Source organism: Canis lupus, chromosome 11 (assembly GCF_048164855.1).
Source record: "Canis lupus baileyi chromosome 11, mCanLup2.hap1, whole genome shotgun sequence".
Classification (NCBI taxonomy): domain Eukaryota; kingdom Metazoa; phylum Chordata; class Mammalia; order Carnivora; family Canidae; genus Canis; species Canis lupus.
Window position 1 is genome coordinate 7,049,586 of NC_132848.1, and position 16,278 is coordinate 7,065,863.

At 35.6% G+C, this 16,278-nt stretch overlaps 1 protein-coding gene across 2 annotated transcripts in view; it reads right to left on the bottom strand.

The window, feature by feature from the left end:
• Nucleotides 1–3,166: 3,166 nt before the first annotated feature.
• TAFA2 (TAFA chemokine like family member 2) overlaps nucleotides 3,167–16,278 on the bottom strand; it is a 448,599-nt gene continuing 435,487 nt past the window's right edge. For both annotated transcript variants that reach the window (XM_072843042.1, XM_072843041.1), the window contains exon 5: nucleotides 3,167–5,315. In XM_072843042.1, the coding sequence (XP_072699143.1) occupies nucleotides 5,304–5,315 (12 nt within the window). In that variant the 3' untranslated portion in view covers nucleotides 3,167–5,303. The remainder of the gene's footprint in view (nucleotides 5,316–16,278) is intronic.

A 16,278-nucleotide genomic window follows, 5' to 3' on the forward strand; every position in this document is an offset into this window, starting at 1 on the left:
ATGTAGTGCCTCTCTACATCTTCCCATTCTATTTAGCAAAAATACCAGCAGACCCCAAAACTTTTTATATCACATATGATATGATTTTATTATTTTCTATCAATACAATTTTTACACCAACTGCAGGGTGAACAGAACTGACCTCTTTAACAAATGAAGAACCACCATTTTAGTAAATACTATGCACTACATACTGCTCTTTGCATATGTTAACTCATTGAGTCTTCACAACAATCCTGTGAGATAAAATATTTTCACTTTATAAATAAGGATATTGCACTTAGCTAATTTCTCTCTTATTAATTTATTTATGATCTTGGAATCATTAACTTTCTCTCAGTAGCCCAGGTATAAGCTGAAACTCCTCCATGGGATAATAGATCCCAGTGATTGCTTTTTGATTCACGGTCTCCACACTAGGGACACTGTTTTGTGGGAAGTCACCAAAGACCCAAGCACCAATTACTTCTTCACTGTTCACCCCATTAGATTTTCTATGGGATTTGGTTCTGTTTATTCCTTGCATATTATGACTTTCTTTCCATCTAGATATGGACACCCTTGCCTTCATTTCCTTTATATTTTCAGTTCTAGGTTCTTAACACACCACTCCCCCTCTCCTGTGCATCATATGTAAACAAAGTCTTATTTCTCCTATATTTAAAATAATGCACTTTTTTGATTCTGTATCCCCTTCATAAACACTACCCTACTTTGCTTTTTCATTTCCCACTCAAAGAGAAGTTTGTGTGTACTATATCCATTTTCAAATCTCTAACTCCTCTGCAAACTAATGAAAGCTCAATCCTACAACAGCACTTCATTGAAACTGCTCTTTCCAAGACCAACAATAATCTCTAATTACAAACCCAATAAAACCTATTCAGTTCCTTTCTGATGTGACTTTCTGAATGTTTCATTGGTACTTTAAATTCTGTAGGCTTGAACATTGCCTCTTACCTGCTACTCACCTTGCTTTTTCCTAGGTTTTTCTGTCATATTTAACTGAACCTCAGTTATCCCATTGTAGTAGGCTCAGGACCCTCTGGACTTTTCTTCCATGTCTTCCTTTCAGTCATGCAATCAGTTCACCCAATTCGTTGAGCCTTCATTAGTGGCTCTTAACCCTGGATGCTCATTAGAATCACTGGGGGAGCTTTAAAAAAAATAATCAGTCTAGGATTAGGGCCTGGGTCAAGTAAGAGCATATCATAGAGTAGGGTCAAGCAAGGGTAATTGTTAGGATCCTCAAATAATTTAAATTGCAACTGGAATTGATCTCCATAGTTTCAGATTCTTCTCAGTGTAATAGTCTAAGCTCAGGCCTTATTCCCTCTCCCCCAGGTTATTTTAGTCCTCTGTTAATTTCTAAGCCCACAATCTCTCTTCTTTAAGATTTTCAATCCCATTTTTGCTAAAATCTGTAAAACCACATTATGGACATGTACTGTCCTGCTCACCTAACTTCTAAAGTTCAAAAATGAAGTTCAGTCATTTCCAGAAAAATGTTTAGGACATAGTGCATCCTATTTAGTAATTTGCAACATATTGAAAACAGGTATAAAAATCAAAGCAAATATGAAATACTTAAAAATCTTTTGTGTGCCCAATTTTCCCATAGGTTAGTATAGTGCCGCGCCTACGTAGAGTATTGGAAAATTACCTAGTGAACTGCCTTTAAAAGTATTTTAAAGGTGAAACTTCAGCTAACCCCAAAATGTGATCCAGCCCTATAGAGGCAGTAGGAATTCAGTAACTGTCAGTGAAATGCCAGATATTTGTAATGTCTACACTACTTTTCAGTCTCTCACAGTGCAAATAAAAACAATGAAGAAATCTGGTACCTCTACTCTTCTTTCAAAGTATTCTATATAAAAGAGAAAAAGAAGACAAACCCTTACCTTGATAAAACATAGTAATGTCCTACTCTGTGGGTATGATCTCTATGTGGGTAAGGGGAGTGGGAAGCTGCCCAGTGCATGTCTCCTCTGACTTTTCTGTTTCCCCTAGCAGAGTGTCTGCTATCATTCTAATTCTCTCCACTTAAGTCACTCAAAGGAAGAAAAGGCAGGATGATGAAAAATATTATTTGATACCTTTGCATATATGGCTCTTTCAGAGATCTATTGCCTCCGGTTTGAGAAAATAAAACTTTAGAAAGATCAAGTCCCGTTTAATCATTGTGCTATTATTAGCTATTGTGTATCATCAAAAGTCACAACCCAATTGTACAGCATTGTGTAGTAGCACAGGACTTGCTGAGGAGATCAAAGAACAGGCTCAACTCCCTTTTTATTTCAACCTTAGATACAGATTCTCAGTTCTCCTCCTACCCGTTAAAGTCAAAAGTAGGTTTGAAATCACATGTGGTACTCTCTGCCATTAAAACTAGAAGTTTCCAGGAGGTTAAGGCATCAAGAGTAAAGAAAAATAAAGCTAAAGGATGTTATCCTTAAAATAGAGACCTTGGAAAAAGTAATTACACATCAGTCATTCATTGCCCATGTCCTTCTATCCTAATATACACCACAGTAACGTTTTACCAATTGGAAAGGATACAATAGAGCTCGCTCTCCTTCCGTCTCTCACACACACAGTACATGTGAAAGTGGAAAATCTGAGTCAGGTCTGTATTTGATTTAATAGTATTGTACCAATGTCAGTGTCTTGATTTGATAAGATTTGGTCACTGGAGGACAGTGGGAAAAGAGCACACAGAGGTTCTCCTCTCTTTTTTTGTAACTTCTTGTGGGTTTTAAATTATTTTTAAGAAGTGTGAAAGCTGAGTTATAACCATATCTGATATTTTCATTAACATTTCCATATGTAATGAACTTCAAAGGATAGGCAGCATATTTAACAATTTGTATAATAAAAGGAATTTTGCATATGGCTAGCAAACATCCATCAGTTGTACTCCTAGTCAAGATGTGGGCAAATAGCACAAGAGTAAATATATCTCTTTCAATTGTTTCCTAGCAAACAAGCAAATCAAGTATTGGAACCTTGTGTAAATGGCAAGAGTTGCCATGGATTTTTATTAAAAGGAGATTGAAAAATTTATGTCAGCTTCCCCATGAATTCAGAGGTTTTCCTGTAGAGTAACTGACTTTTAAAATAAAACACCAGAAAACCGATTCTCCAAATGTAACTCATGAAAGAGAGCCCATTTTATATCCCAATTTTATTTACCTTTTCTGAATAGTCACAACATTAATCTACTGGGGATAATCTAGTTAGTCTATTTGAAATTCCATTTATTTTTTTCTATTGATATGCATGTGTTACACTTGTATATGATACAGAATTTCCAGTGTTGTTTTAAAGGACTCAGGTAAAAAAAAAAATGAGAAGCATGATCTACAATTTCAAACAAACCTAGGACAAATTCATAATTTCCAAAATAGTATAGTTTTCTACTTTGTTCCAAAGAAATGATGTTATCATTGATGCAAAAATTCCAGCACAACTGTTATTTTTTTCTTTCTGAATTCATACAGTCTTGAACTATTACAGAATCCACTCAGAGCCATCTAGTTTTATGTATAATGAAAATGGAGGGAGGAAGTCATCTCATTTCATGGACTTGTAGGGCAGTATACTTTGGTTCAGTGTCAAAAGTATACTTTACAAATTTAACTTTTAACAAATTTTACACTTGTAATTTGTCTGCCCAGAAGACATCCTGGGTAATGTACTGGTCTTTGAAATTTGTTACCAACTAACAGACCAAAACTCTCTAAGGTATGTCAGCTTCCGTCATGGAAACCAACAAAGACTTAATTGACCATGTCAATGAGTTCTAAAAATATGAAAGATGGCCACATTTTCTCTAACATAATGGAACTTCTAATAAGACAATTTATGAAAGACCTTCCTATTAGGCTAAGATGAGTAAACCAAGAAGTCTCCCCCATTACATCCCTTCAACTATACACTTACACAATAGGGTTACAGAATGGCTATGTATTTTCAATTCTTCTCTCCCTTCACATAACAAATGAAATAAAATAAATGTAGTATAAAATTATACATTCTGTAATAACTTAGGAAAAAAGTACATACATGTTTAAGGCCTTTAAATATTTATAAGACTATTCTATAGAACTGAAAAACAAAAATGTTAAAATGACTACAAAAATGTGGGAAGAAACTGATCTAAGAAATTGTTTGGGACAACTATAAGCAAATATTATAAATTTGATACCAAGGAAAATGAACAATTCTATTAACAGACTGAACAGATATATAAGCATCCAAACAGTCACTGGGAGCGAGCAAGGGACAGTCTATTAAAATGGTAGAAAGGACAGTTAAAAAAAATTACTAGAAGAAATCTTAAGTGAATAACTCTCAAGCTAAGAAATCAGAAACCCACATGCAACCCTGGCGATTTTTTTGAAACCAACGGCTACCTACATACTTGACTGCTCACTGCTGATTTCTGTAAAGGGAAAAAGTAAATATAAACATGAAAGAAAAAGCCCACTTAATAAAACCCCACAAAAACCAAAAGGGAGAGTACTCCAGAAGTACAAACTAGCATATAATGAAAATGGAAATTCAGTTCTAACTACTACCTATGTAACTGACAGAGAGCTGTAGTAGTATGTTAGCCTTGGGGAAACATGTCAGCTTGTCTATACATTCTTATATGATTGATGTATTCAGATAACTATTACTTGCCAACAATAATTATTATCAATGGATATATATTTCCATTCCCTTAACAAAAGCAATGTTAAGATGTTAAAACATGTAGGCTTTCAGAGCTCCAAGATTAAGATACAAATAAAATGGTCTCAGTCTACACCATGCCAGAGAAGAAGTTCGCAAAGGAAATGTCAATAAAGCCAGGTGCAGTCCCACCAGCCAACGAACACAGGACTGGACCCAGGAACATATCCATGGCAGGAGGCCAGTGCACTTGGCAGACTTTCAGAAACAAGAAAAGCAGTCACATTTGAAGCCAAGAGCCCAAAAGGTGAGTGTCTCTGACATCACCGGGAAACACCAACTCTTCAGATGGCAACTCCAAATTCTCTTAGCAAGTGCAATTTTACAAGTTGAACACAGTTCAAATCTGACAAAATCTTCATGACATAGAAGTTCATGTCTGACTTTTTAAAAGTCTTGGTTTCAAGAAGAGGCCAATTATGAGCCATGAAATCCTTTGGAAATAAGACTCTGCAGTGCCTCTTGTGAGCGGTATAAAAATCTCCCTTCAAGATCATCTCAGGAATTAAGTTTCTGTGCAGATGTTTGATGTAACCAGGCGTGAGGATCACTTGATTTATCCTTTGTTAATGGGTTACCTACAAAGGAAGAAGAAAAGATAATCATTTTATAACAGTCTATATGATCTTAAAACTCCAAATACAATTTAGTATTAGAAGAATTCAAAATGTTGGTATTTGTTTTTTTTTTTTAAGATTTTATTTGTTTATTCATGAAAGAGAGAGGCAGAGACACAGGCAGAGGGAGAAGCAGGCTCCATGCAGGGAGCCTGATGTGGGACTCAATCCTGGGTCTCGATCACACCCGGGGCTGAAGGTGCTAAACCACTGAACCACCCGGGCTGCCCAGTGGTATTTGTTTTATCAAATGTTGAATTTTAAAGGACTACCAGATTCTAGTGTTGCCACTTTAGAAAAGACATCAGTGTTCTCTATCCTTTCACGGTATTTTTAGAGCTACTTGCACAACTATCCAACAAATGACTACAACTATGACCAGGAAGATCTTGTGATGCTACCTGTCTCAAATCCAAACGATGGTTCTGGAATCTTTGTCCTTTGTACAGGCATGGAAGACATAATCCAGAGATCATAAAGACATTATGCCAGACTTCAGTAAAGAAAGACCTTTGTTCATGGGAATACAATCAGACCCCGTCTTCAAGAAAGTCCTTGGGCATTAGCTCCATAAAACCCATTCTTGAAATAGTTTAAAACTTGAGTGCTTATTTGACTCAATTCTATTTCAGAAAAATTATTCATGAGGAAAAAATGTGGGGAGAAAAACAATGCACAATATTTTACCAAGGTTTAAATATTCCAAAAATTCTCAAAAAAAGTTGATTAATGCTATTATAAATATTATTAAGGGAGATTATCACTGGCTTTTCACACCTACTCAAGTCCAAAGAATGTGTATGGGAAAAAATAGTTAACCTCTAGAGTACCTGATACCTTCTATCTATATATACATAAGGGGAGATGATAGATGGCTATACAGAAAGAGAGATTTCTGCTGCACCAGTGAATTCCTAGGTATACTCTAAATTCAAGGCACTTAGAGTTGCATGACTATTCTTGTCAAGAAATGGTTACAACAAATAGTGCATTCTTGAAAGTTACTGTGGATACTTTGGTTTTATTCCATTAAATCATATAATTACTCATCCTTTCATAAAACATTTACAGAAAGACTGTTTTTGTTTTTTTGATCAATTATGAAAAAGAAACATTAAGCAAAATAATCTAGCTCCGGCTCTACTACAGCTAGTCTCAAATTATACTACAAAAGGAAGCTATAAATTCAAAGAAAAGTTGTTTCTGCATGGAGGCGACCATCTTATTTATGTCTCTTTGGTCAGTTGTCCTGTCCAAGGAAGGAGCCTCTGCTTACATATTTAAAGCTTCTTACTCCCATGCACAAATTCCTCCCCTGGGAGGAATGGAACTGAGGATGGAAGGATACAAATACAGAAAGGGCCTGCTCACCCCCAGAGATGCTGGGAGCAGGGGCTCTCTTAGATAGGGTAACAGTCTCATTTTCAATTTGTCTTCCTCTTAGTGGTCATTTTATAGATATTCTCTGAATGGCTCCCAGTCTGAGGGTTAGCGTTAAGAACAACGTGGAGAGTAAACATGAATGTTTCGACAGACGTTATGTCCCAGGTTGCCCATAGAGATAGCTAATCATTGTGGAAAATACAAAAACTTTATGATAAACTTTCTTGATGCATACTGACTTAACCTAATCTTTGACTGCCATTGCCTGAGCAAGATCCCGTTGCCTTTTCTGAAGATTCTCCTCTTAGTAGGAAGACTTATAAACATTATAAGGGATTATATTTCCAAAACTATGCTAGGTAAAGAGAGGAACTGAGAAAGCACAAATGGGTTAGCCCCGGCAAGGACTCAGCATAGGCAACTGGAAGGACATGGTGTAGTGATCCCACAAGAGCCAGTGGCCTGTCCTCCTGTGTCATTTGGAGCCCCGATTCTAAGTAATCTCTTTGTGGGTACAGTAGATGCATTCTTCTATCTTTATTCCAAGCTAAATATTTCATCCTGCTAGTTTATATAAAGCTGGGGAGGGATTCTCTCAACTATTCATATATTAAAGCTTTGTTTTTATGAAAATTTTAAAAAGACACATTTACAGTACAACACCAAAGGTTTATATTATAGAACACATTTTTCCTCCATCTCAGTAAACATACATGTCTACACATAAACACAATGCCTATCCTAAGCGTATCACAAACCTACATTTTTTATGCTATCACCTAAAATAATTGTTAGAATATAGAAAGTTAAATATGACTAAAAGAATTCTCTAAATAAGCATAGGTCAAAACTTGAGTAAATGACTTCTCATTCCAGCTTTATACAATATTCCCAGTTTATTAATCCTAAAAACATCCTAGCACATTTTATGAGATGAAGATAGGCCTTCAGTGGACTATTTTAGATTTCATTTTTGTAAATTACTCCGATCAATTCATTGTGGTTTGGCATGTGGAGTTCTAGATTAAGGTCGGTGTGGCAGTAATAGCAGTCACAGTGGAAAGGGGATAGTCCTGTTATCTTCATAGGGGTTGCTGTGAGGCTCAACTATGATAATGTCTGTGAAAACACTTAGTATAATAAAGGTTTTACAAGTTTTTTTCAATGCACAAAGCTTTAACAAGAGAACCACTAAAAAGTACAACGAGAGGGCCACACGAACAGATATTTAATCAAAGTAGAGAACTACTCTTAAAGAATTCAAACAAAGGCTAAGTAATCATTTGTCCTTTTCTTTTTTTTTTTCACTTGTCCTTTTCAATGTGATACAGATATGAGCATGTATGGGCCTGTGTCAGCACCCTCCCTGACAACCTCCACCGTTGTATCAAATGAAATGGCAAAACCAAAGACTTGAAAACATAAGGATGATTCTGAATGTAGGTACATTATCACCAATGTAATTCGCCTAATACAGAAGAGGCAGCAATATTGAAGATGAAATTGTCTAAAATGTAATGCAAAAATAACAAACACTTCTTTGATTTACCTGCCTATTGAGTTCAAGTTACTCAAGTCAAAATTCTGGCATGCTACTCGGAAAACAAGCACCATTTTCTCCTTTCCTGATATGCAAGGGTTGTTTAAGTGATATGTTTAAAAATGTTGCTCTCATCTAAACGTGATTTTTAATATACCACATTAAGCACTGCCTTATTTTTAGAACTTAGATATCACTCTCTTTCACTCAAGCCATATCTTTTGGAGGAGGCCAAATAGTAAAAAGTGTTAGCTTGTAAAGACGATTTTCAGCAAGTTTTCAGTAACTAAAAGCAGGAGGTTGCCATAAAACCATCTTTACAAGATAGGAAAAGCATTTGTTACCATGAATGTACTGTCTTTTGGTTCTGAGGGCAGTAGATATAAAATACTGCCTGAGAGAGAGAGAGAAATGTCCTATGATAATTATAGTTACGCCTGGAGTTTCATACGTTTTAATCACCACCTCAGTGAATTCGCCTTTCCAAAGGCAGTGTTTCACACAGCTGTTCCTTTTTATGTAAATCTTATTTGTGTGTGCCGCACACCAGTCAATTCAACAAGTAAAAATACTTGACAGCTGAACACATGCAAAAGGTAATCAGAATGATGGCAGCTTTTCTAGTTAGTAGCTCAAAGCTATCTTGGTAATGACCCACAAGGATGGCGCTACCCTGCTAATATTAAACAAAAAGCAAGAATTCTTTCAGAATTATCCCCTTATTTTAGCCCATTTATTTCTCTCAGTCTAACAAATCTATTATAGTATCCTGATTTGATTTCTCAAAAATTTGTGCTAAAATCACAACCCTTAAGTCTGTTCATCAATTTAATTAGAGAAAACAAAACAAGGTAATGGCATACATGACCTTAGTTAAATGTGAAATGAAATCAACTATTTTATACTGGTTTTATTTTATACTTTGAACATTATGAAGTATCCTTTGCCTATCTTCTAGTTAAGATAAATTAGAAAGGCTAAAAAGGAAATTCAAGACTCTATCTTGTCCCCAAGTGTAATAGATGATTTTATAAAGTTCTTAAATTAATTACATTCATGGAGTCAGTAATTCCCTTTTCCCCCACTCAAGCCCTGATGCCTGAGTTATCAGTGGGAGGCAACACATTATGATGAGAGGCATTGACAGTGTGGGTGGGCTCCGCCGGCACACAGCCTGGGTTCAGATCTCTTCCTTAGCATGTTCTCACACTGTGGGGCTGAGTAAGTTATTTGAACTCCCTAAGCCTAGTCTTCCCCAAGGGTAATACGAGAATGGTATAATTAGACCCCATGCCTTTGCTATTGCGGTTAAATCAGATAATCCTTTGAAAGTGTCCAGGTAAATGCTTTTTAAATAATAACTGGTGATAGTAGCAGTAATTCCCAAACACTACACAAAAGGCGATACCTAGGATAAGTATTGGGGTGGTGGGGCATTACTGCCTGTTTCTTTATAAGTATTGATTTAATTGTTGGTGTCTTATAGAAACTGATCCTGCAATTATTCATTTCATATTCTTACTAATCATAAACATCCTTTCAATCAAGAGGAAAGCACCTCTTTTTGGGCCTACTTTAGGAGTGAGACTCTTTTCAGATTAAGGGATATAGAGTAGTGGTTAAAAAGAATGTACCTGAAGCCAGTTCTGCTGATAACTCATTGTGTGACCTTGAGTAAAAGAGGATAGTATCAGTACCAATATCATAGGGTTGTATGAGCTGAAGAGCAAATAAGTTAGTAGGCCAAGTGCTTTGAACAGTGCTAGGTATGTAATAAACACTATGTAAATGGTAACTATTATTATTCATATATAAACATATATGTGTGTGTATATAAATATATATTTATATATAAATATATAAATATATATATATATATGTATGTGCCTGGAGAGCTAGAAATGTGTGTGTGTGTGTGTGTGTGTGTGTGTATATACACACACACACACACATTTCTAGCCCTCTGAATACACTGAATTCCTAGGCTTTGCCCCTTAATTTTTCTGATCATATATTACTGGTGTTTATGGATACACAATCCATTCTTTTTCATTCTTATGTTGTCTTTTTAATGGACCAGCAGCCATCAGACTTTGCATACAGTACAAATATCTAGGAAATTAGCACTCCACTTAAAAAATAAATGTGACATAATTATACCGAAACAAAATGCAGATTTGTAAATGTCCTTATTCATTATTGATGATTCCTCTGATACTCTTTCACTTTGAGTTCTAGCTCATATTCCAGATTTTTTTTTAAATCCCAGTTTTTCAGTTTGCCAGTCTATATAAATTTGTGAAATCACTGCCAAATTTCCACAGCATCAATGTGAATCTTATCATTTTAGCTTAATTAAAAAAAAAACACAACATTTTCTCCAGTGTGGCCATTAAAATCTTGTTATGAGGAACTACTGAGCAATATTTACATTCCTGTAAATATAAAATGGGTCATATATACACAATAATGGAACAGACAATGCTTTATGAACAAATCAACTTCATAAAAACATGTTGAATTTACAGTAAATAGCCATGTTATTAGATAAAATTTTTGGACTGATGAACAATATTTAAACAGTTGGAAGGCAAGGAAAAAGATGTGGCAATCTTTCCAAAAGGTGGTAGCTTTAAATGCAGCGCATGCCCAGTCTTTATAATGCAGCTGCTTACTGACATCACAACAGGCATCATGTCAACCTAACATTCTGATAAACAAATTTAATTTGATAAAGTAAAAGGAGATCTAGAATACCTTTATCATCTTAATTTGAATGAACATTGCCTTGCCTGGAGTATAACTGCCACTTTACTGCAGATACATTTTTTTAATACGGCTCTTACAAGTACATGAATTAAGCTCTTGCCTTAGTTTTTGTGTATTGAAAGTGCAATTAAAACACCGTTACTCCGCAGTAGCAGGTTTTCTCATTTACACAAGGAGAAAAGCTGCCACTGAGCTGGTCATAACTATGTGAATGCACTTATCCTATCTTAAAGCAACTTATATAATGATGTATTACAAAATGAAAGACACCTGTCGATCTAGAATAATCATTCAAGTCTAGTTGCCAGATAGCTTTTAGGTATAGATGAAGCACTGTAAGGCAGTGACATGAATCATCTTCATAAATCCACCTACCTACATAAAAAAAAAAGTAAGGCTGTATTTTACTTTCTTGGTGATGGAGGTGATTCTATAGCCATGAAAACTGTCAGGTTTTCATGCCACAGTTTACTTTTCTTCCTGGGAATGTCTGGTGCTGGCTTGGCCTGAACATTTATTTTAACACTTGAGGCACCAAAAGCCATCTGTGTAATACTTCTGCTAGGGTCAACATTTCTACTGAATGACCTTGTTATCTGTCCTATAAATACTCTAAAAATCTAACAGCCTTGGGTGATTGGGAGGATAGTCATTTCAAACAACAGAGAGCATTGCCATACCTAACTGGTTGTATTTAGGTATAACGCAGTGTGGATACCAGTGTGGAAGCAGAAAATATCACCCAATCTATACTTCCAGAGAGAACCAAAACAGCAAACATGACTGAAGAATGGTAGCCTTATTCTGGTAAGAGTTTTATACTAGTGTTACTACCCTCTAGTCTTAGCACATTGGACACGTGACTTAAAAATCTCTGAATCTCCAGTGAGTCGGCCGAGTGAGTCTGTTGGACTCTGTGCTTCTAATTCCCTTCTATCCCCAAACTGCTCTGACTCTTCTTAAGAAGCACTAACTCCAAATGGGATAAAACTTTACTCTGATTACCTAAATTCACTGGTGGTATAACCACTGTGTAGACTTCCTTTTTCTAAGAAGCCTACTCGTTATATTAGAATGCAAAACTAGTAAGCTTTTACCACAAATACAACATCTGTCAAAGGCTTTCAGCTTCCTATGTTGTGTAAATGAAGATCTTGACTGGAAATGAATCTTTTGAACAGATGGACCTGCACTATTTCTTGGAACTCTGAAAGCTCTACAGTGCTCCTGCCATGACTCTTCTATGTGACTCATGAAAGCAGATGACTGTTTGCCTTGCTGTTTATGCACATTCATCTACTCAGAACTGATTCTGTCCGGATGACATTCACTGATAACACAATAAAACATTCCCTGATTTCTCTTTGGGTAGTTGATAAATTCTTTTGGGACACTAAGGAAGTCTACAACTTTCCTTCTCCTGGCCCCTGTTCACAACCTGTGTTTATTCCCGGTGGAAAATGACCCCCCAAATTAAGGTAATTCTAAAAGACAACAGTATAATGGGATTTAGTTATATTTTGCTTGAAGAGATTGAAAAGCCCTTAAAATGGGAAAACAATTATTTTGAATACTTGGAGGAAATCTGAGTAGACTTAAAAAAATAATAGCATTTCATATACCAGCATAGTTCATACATTTTTAGAGACGGTTGAGATTTTGAACTCAATTGGAAGGTACTTTACCTGCCAAATTTGATGCTAGGTTCATTTCTTTAGACTCACCTCTAATTTATAAAGGAGTAATTTGAATTGATGATAGTTTTTATCCACTTTCAACATAAAGACTTACTTTAGAAGTTTAAATCTCTTCAAGTATCGCACTTCTCAAGAACTTCAGCCTCACACATATGAGGGCGTGCAGAGGTAAGCAGTACAATTAGTACTCCAAAGGTGAAGTTAAGAGAAGTAGAGTTGGGAAGAAGGGCTGAAATGCAGAAAAAATCTCCCTAGTAGTCTAGAGATTGATAAGAGCAACATTTTCTCTGTACTTCCTGGATGGTTTGAGTTACAAATGCAAATGGCTGTTAGTCATGACCTTTCCTTGCGACACCTGTCTGAATAAAGAATATGTGGCTGTCACTTGGGGAGAAGAAATTGGTGTAACTTGTACCAAACTAGTTCTATGCCTGAAGTAGCACATGTGCTCCCCCCACCATCTCTGTCCTTTTCCATAATATTACATTTAGAGCTGATCCTTCTGTATATGGTAAATCTTTGGAAAAAATATGCCTTCTGTAAATTGCAAACCTAGAATATATTTTCTGAAAAACAGTCTAATACAGTCCGTTATGTTTAATATACTGGTGCTTTTGCTTTTTCCCTTCTATTTCTCAGTTATATTTTTCCCTGAATTGTTTCTGATCTTGGCTTTGGGATTTTTTTTTAGAATAATAGTCACACTTCTGTAATTTCAAATTCCCAAAGTTGATCAAAATATGAATCTCTAGCTATTTCTATTTACTTAGATGCTAGTTTGATGTAGCTGATTCAATTATATGGCAATTAAATATATAAAGATTGGACCAGTAGGTAAGAATACAATCTTCACTTGGTTTATGAAGATTCAGTGAAAGCCTGATGGCTCAGTACTTTTCATGCTAATTTCCACATTAAATAGGCAGGTTGAACACTGACAGTGGTCCACTAATACACCCAAAGTTTTGTATTATCCATTTCCTATTCTTGGCAAAACAATGTCCACTGAGGGGCCATCATGGGTGACAATATTAGATCCACCTCTTTGTGGCAGCTTTATTTGTGGACCTCATTAGTTCAAAGAGTGATGCCCCTCCCCCATTATTTCTATAAAAGATAGTTCAATGCCTTTCTTTACTGACAACTGAGACAGATCTTTGCCTTCTGAATCCTAAAGCTGTCCAAAGTTCATCTTTCCTCCTGAAGTCAGGAGTACCTAGAATGCTAATAGTAACTATAGGAAAGAGTAGGTAACAGTTAATCCTGTGACACAATGTACACTCCTGCTCTGTGAGATATGAACCAAGATGAGAGCTCATTTTGGGGGATGTTTTGAATCTTTATTCCTCAATGAAATGTCTGTCCCTTCCTTGGAAGGGACAAACACTAGAATCCGGCCAACACTAGAATTTGCCACACTCATGCTCCAATTGGGAGCCAGAAGTTTTGTGAGTGTGGGAAAATTAAAAAAAAAAAAATTGTCATCAGGCACAGCAGAAATGTTCTCTTTCTACTTCTCCATTCGAACCTGAAGAGTTTTACACGTTTGCCTAAGGAATAAACACATGTCAGGTACTCGACTATTGAACAGATGATTACAAGAAGCAAACCTGGGCAAAAGGGAACATGTCAACCAACATAAAGGGACAGAGAAACAATAACTTCCTTTATGTCCATAAAAGTTCACAATGGAGATAGGTCTGCATCCCTCCTAAAGGATTATAAGCTCTTAGAACTTTTTATTATTTCAGGAAAACATTCATAAATGAGACCTAAAATAAAAAGCTTTTATAAGAAATTGATACAAAAATCATAAGAATTTCTTGTCAATATTTGGGAATAATTTTGCACAAACTTAGTAAATACAAAAGTTCATTAAAATCAAGGGAGAAGGTATATAGAAATCCCATACATGATCCTTTTGACGTAAAAGAATTCTACAAATAGTATTACGTAGTATGATTCAATTACAATTCAAATACTTATTTAATATTTGCTACCTTAACCATTCATAGGCTTTCCTGAATATCCATGTCTACAGTAATTTGTGATTTTGTTACAGCATGAACCTGAATCATACACAATTTAATGATGATAAGTGGGGCCAAGTCATTTAACCCATGTATCGGTCATAGGCATTCACAAGCCAGCTTTGTTATTCTCTGCTCATCAACTATGTAATCCTCATTAAGTCTGAATGGGATCCACGACATTTATAGACTTTCAAAGCTTTTCTTTAGAGTCTCTTTCCCAAAGTACTCCAGAGATATAAAACCTGTAGTATTTGAATTTCAAATATTTGAATAATTTAATATTTGACACTATAACATGAATAACAATAAATAATAAAATCATATGAAGGAGAGGCTAGTAATTTAGAATCAGACAATAGAAGGTTTTGATTATACAAATCAAAGGTAAAACATTTCCTACATAAATTTGAGAGCTGAGGATAGTTAAACCAATAGCAGAGGAAAAATTAACCATGTTATGATATGAAAAACTATCTCCCAATTTTGATGTAGAAAATATATCTCCTAATTTTTTAAAAAATTGCCCTTTGAGTAATAAGTACAAACCCCTTGTCCCCATTATGACTAGATCTTTCCCTACCTAACCAGAAAATGTAAGATTAAAATGACGGTCTGAGAAAGAATGAAACTTTTGAATTCTGGTTACCATGATCACTTGATTTTATCCAGCTAAGTCACAGCTGGTGCAGTCATACAAAGTAGGTTAGTGTCATGACTTGCCAGAGACACGTGACAAAGGATGAAGCTGGAGAAAATTTAGAGGAGATTCATATCAACCCACCTACCTTCCCAACCCCTTCAGAGACAGACTCTAATCATATCTATTTAACACTCATAGGCCTTGATATGCCCATTCAGATCTCCTTACCTCTGTATACATTTTACCTTTGCCTGAAAACTCTTCTTTCAAACCTCAGAACAAATGTTACCACTTCATAATTCATAAGCCTTTGTGATTCATCCAGTCAGCACTCTGTCCATATGTCTAAGATCTATCTTGTCATATTATGATTATTTTATTAATCTCTTTGTTTCTTGCACTAAACTATGATGTATTGGAAAAAAAAGATAATAGCATACATTTTCTCTCCTCAGTGTCAAGCAGCATTCCAGGCTCAATAGATGATACCTAATAGCTATTAAATTGCAAAACTGAAATGATGGGTAGGTGGGTGGATGGATAAATAGACAAATGAAGGACTGAATAGAAGAGGAAAGTGATACACAACTTCACAAGAAGGAAACCCGGAGCTACTATTTGGATTCTCTGAATTGCTAGGGGAACAATTAAGTGACCCTAAAGGTCAGTTCCTCCATTTTAATTTTTTTAGGATTATTCCCATGATTCTGTGGCTTCAGAATTTGAAATTATAGATACATATGGGTCCTGACATCAGTTTCACATTCGCACCTCGGATATTTAAATTTATTCTCATTTGGAAAAGGTCTGATTTTTAAAACAAAATTAATTCATGAAAATAATATTGCGAAAAGATAATAGC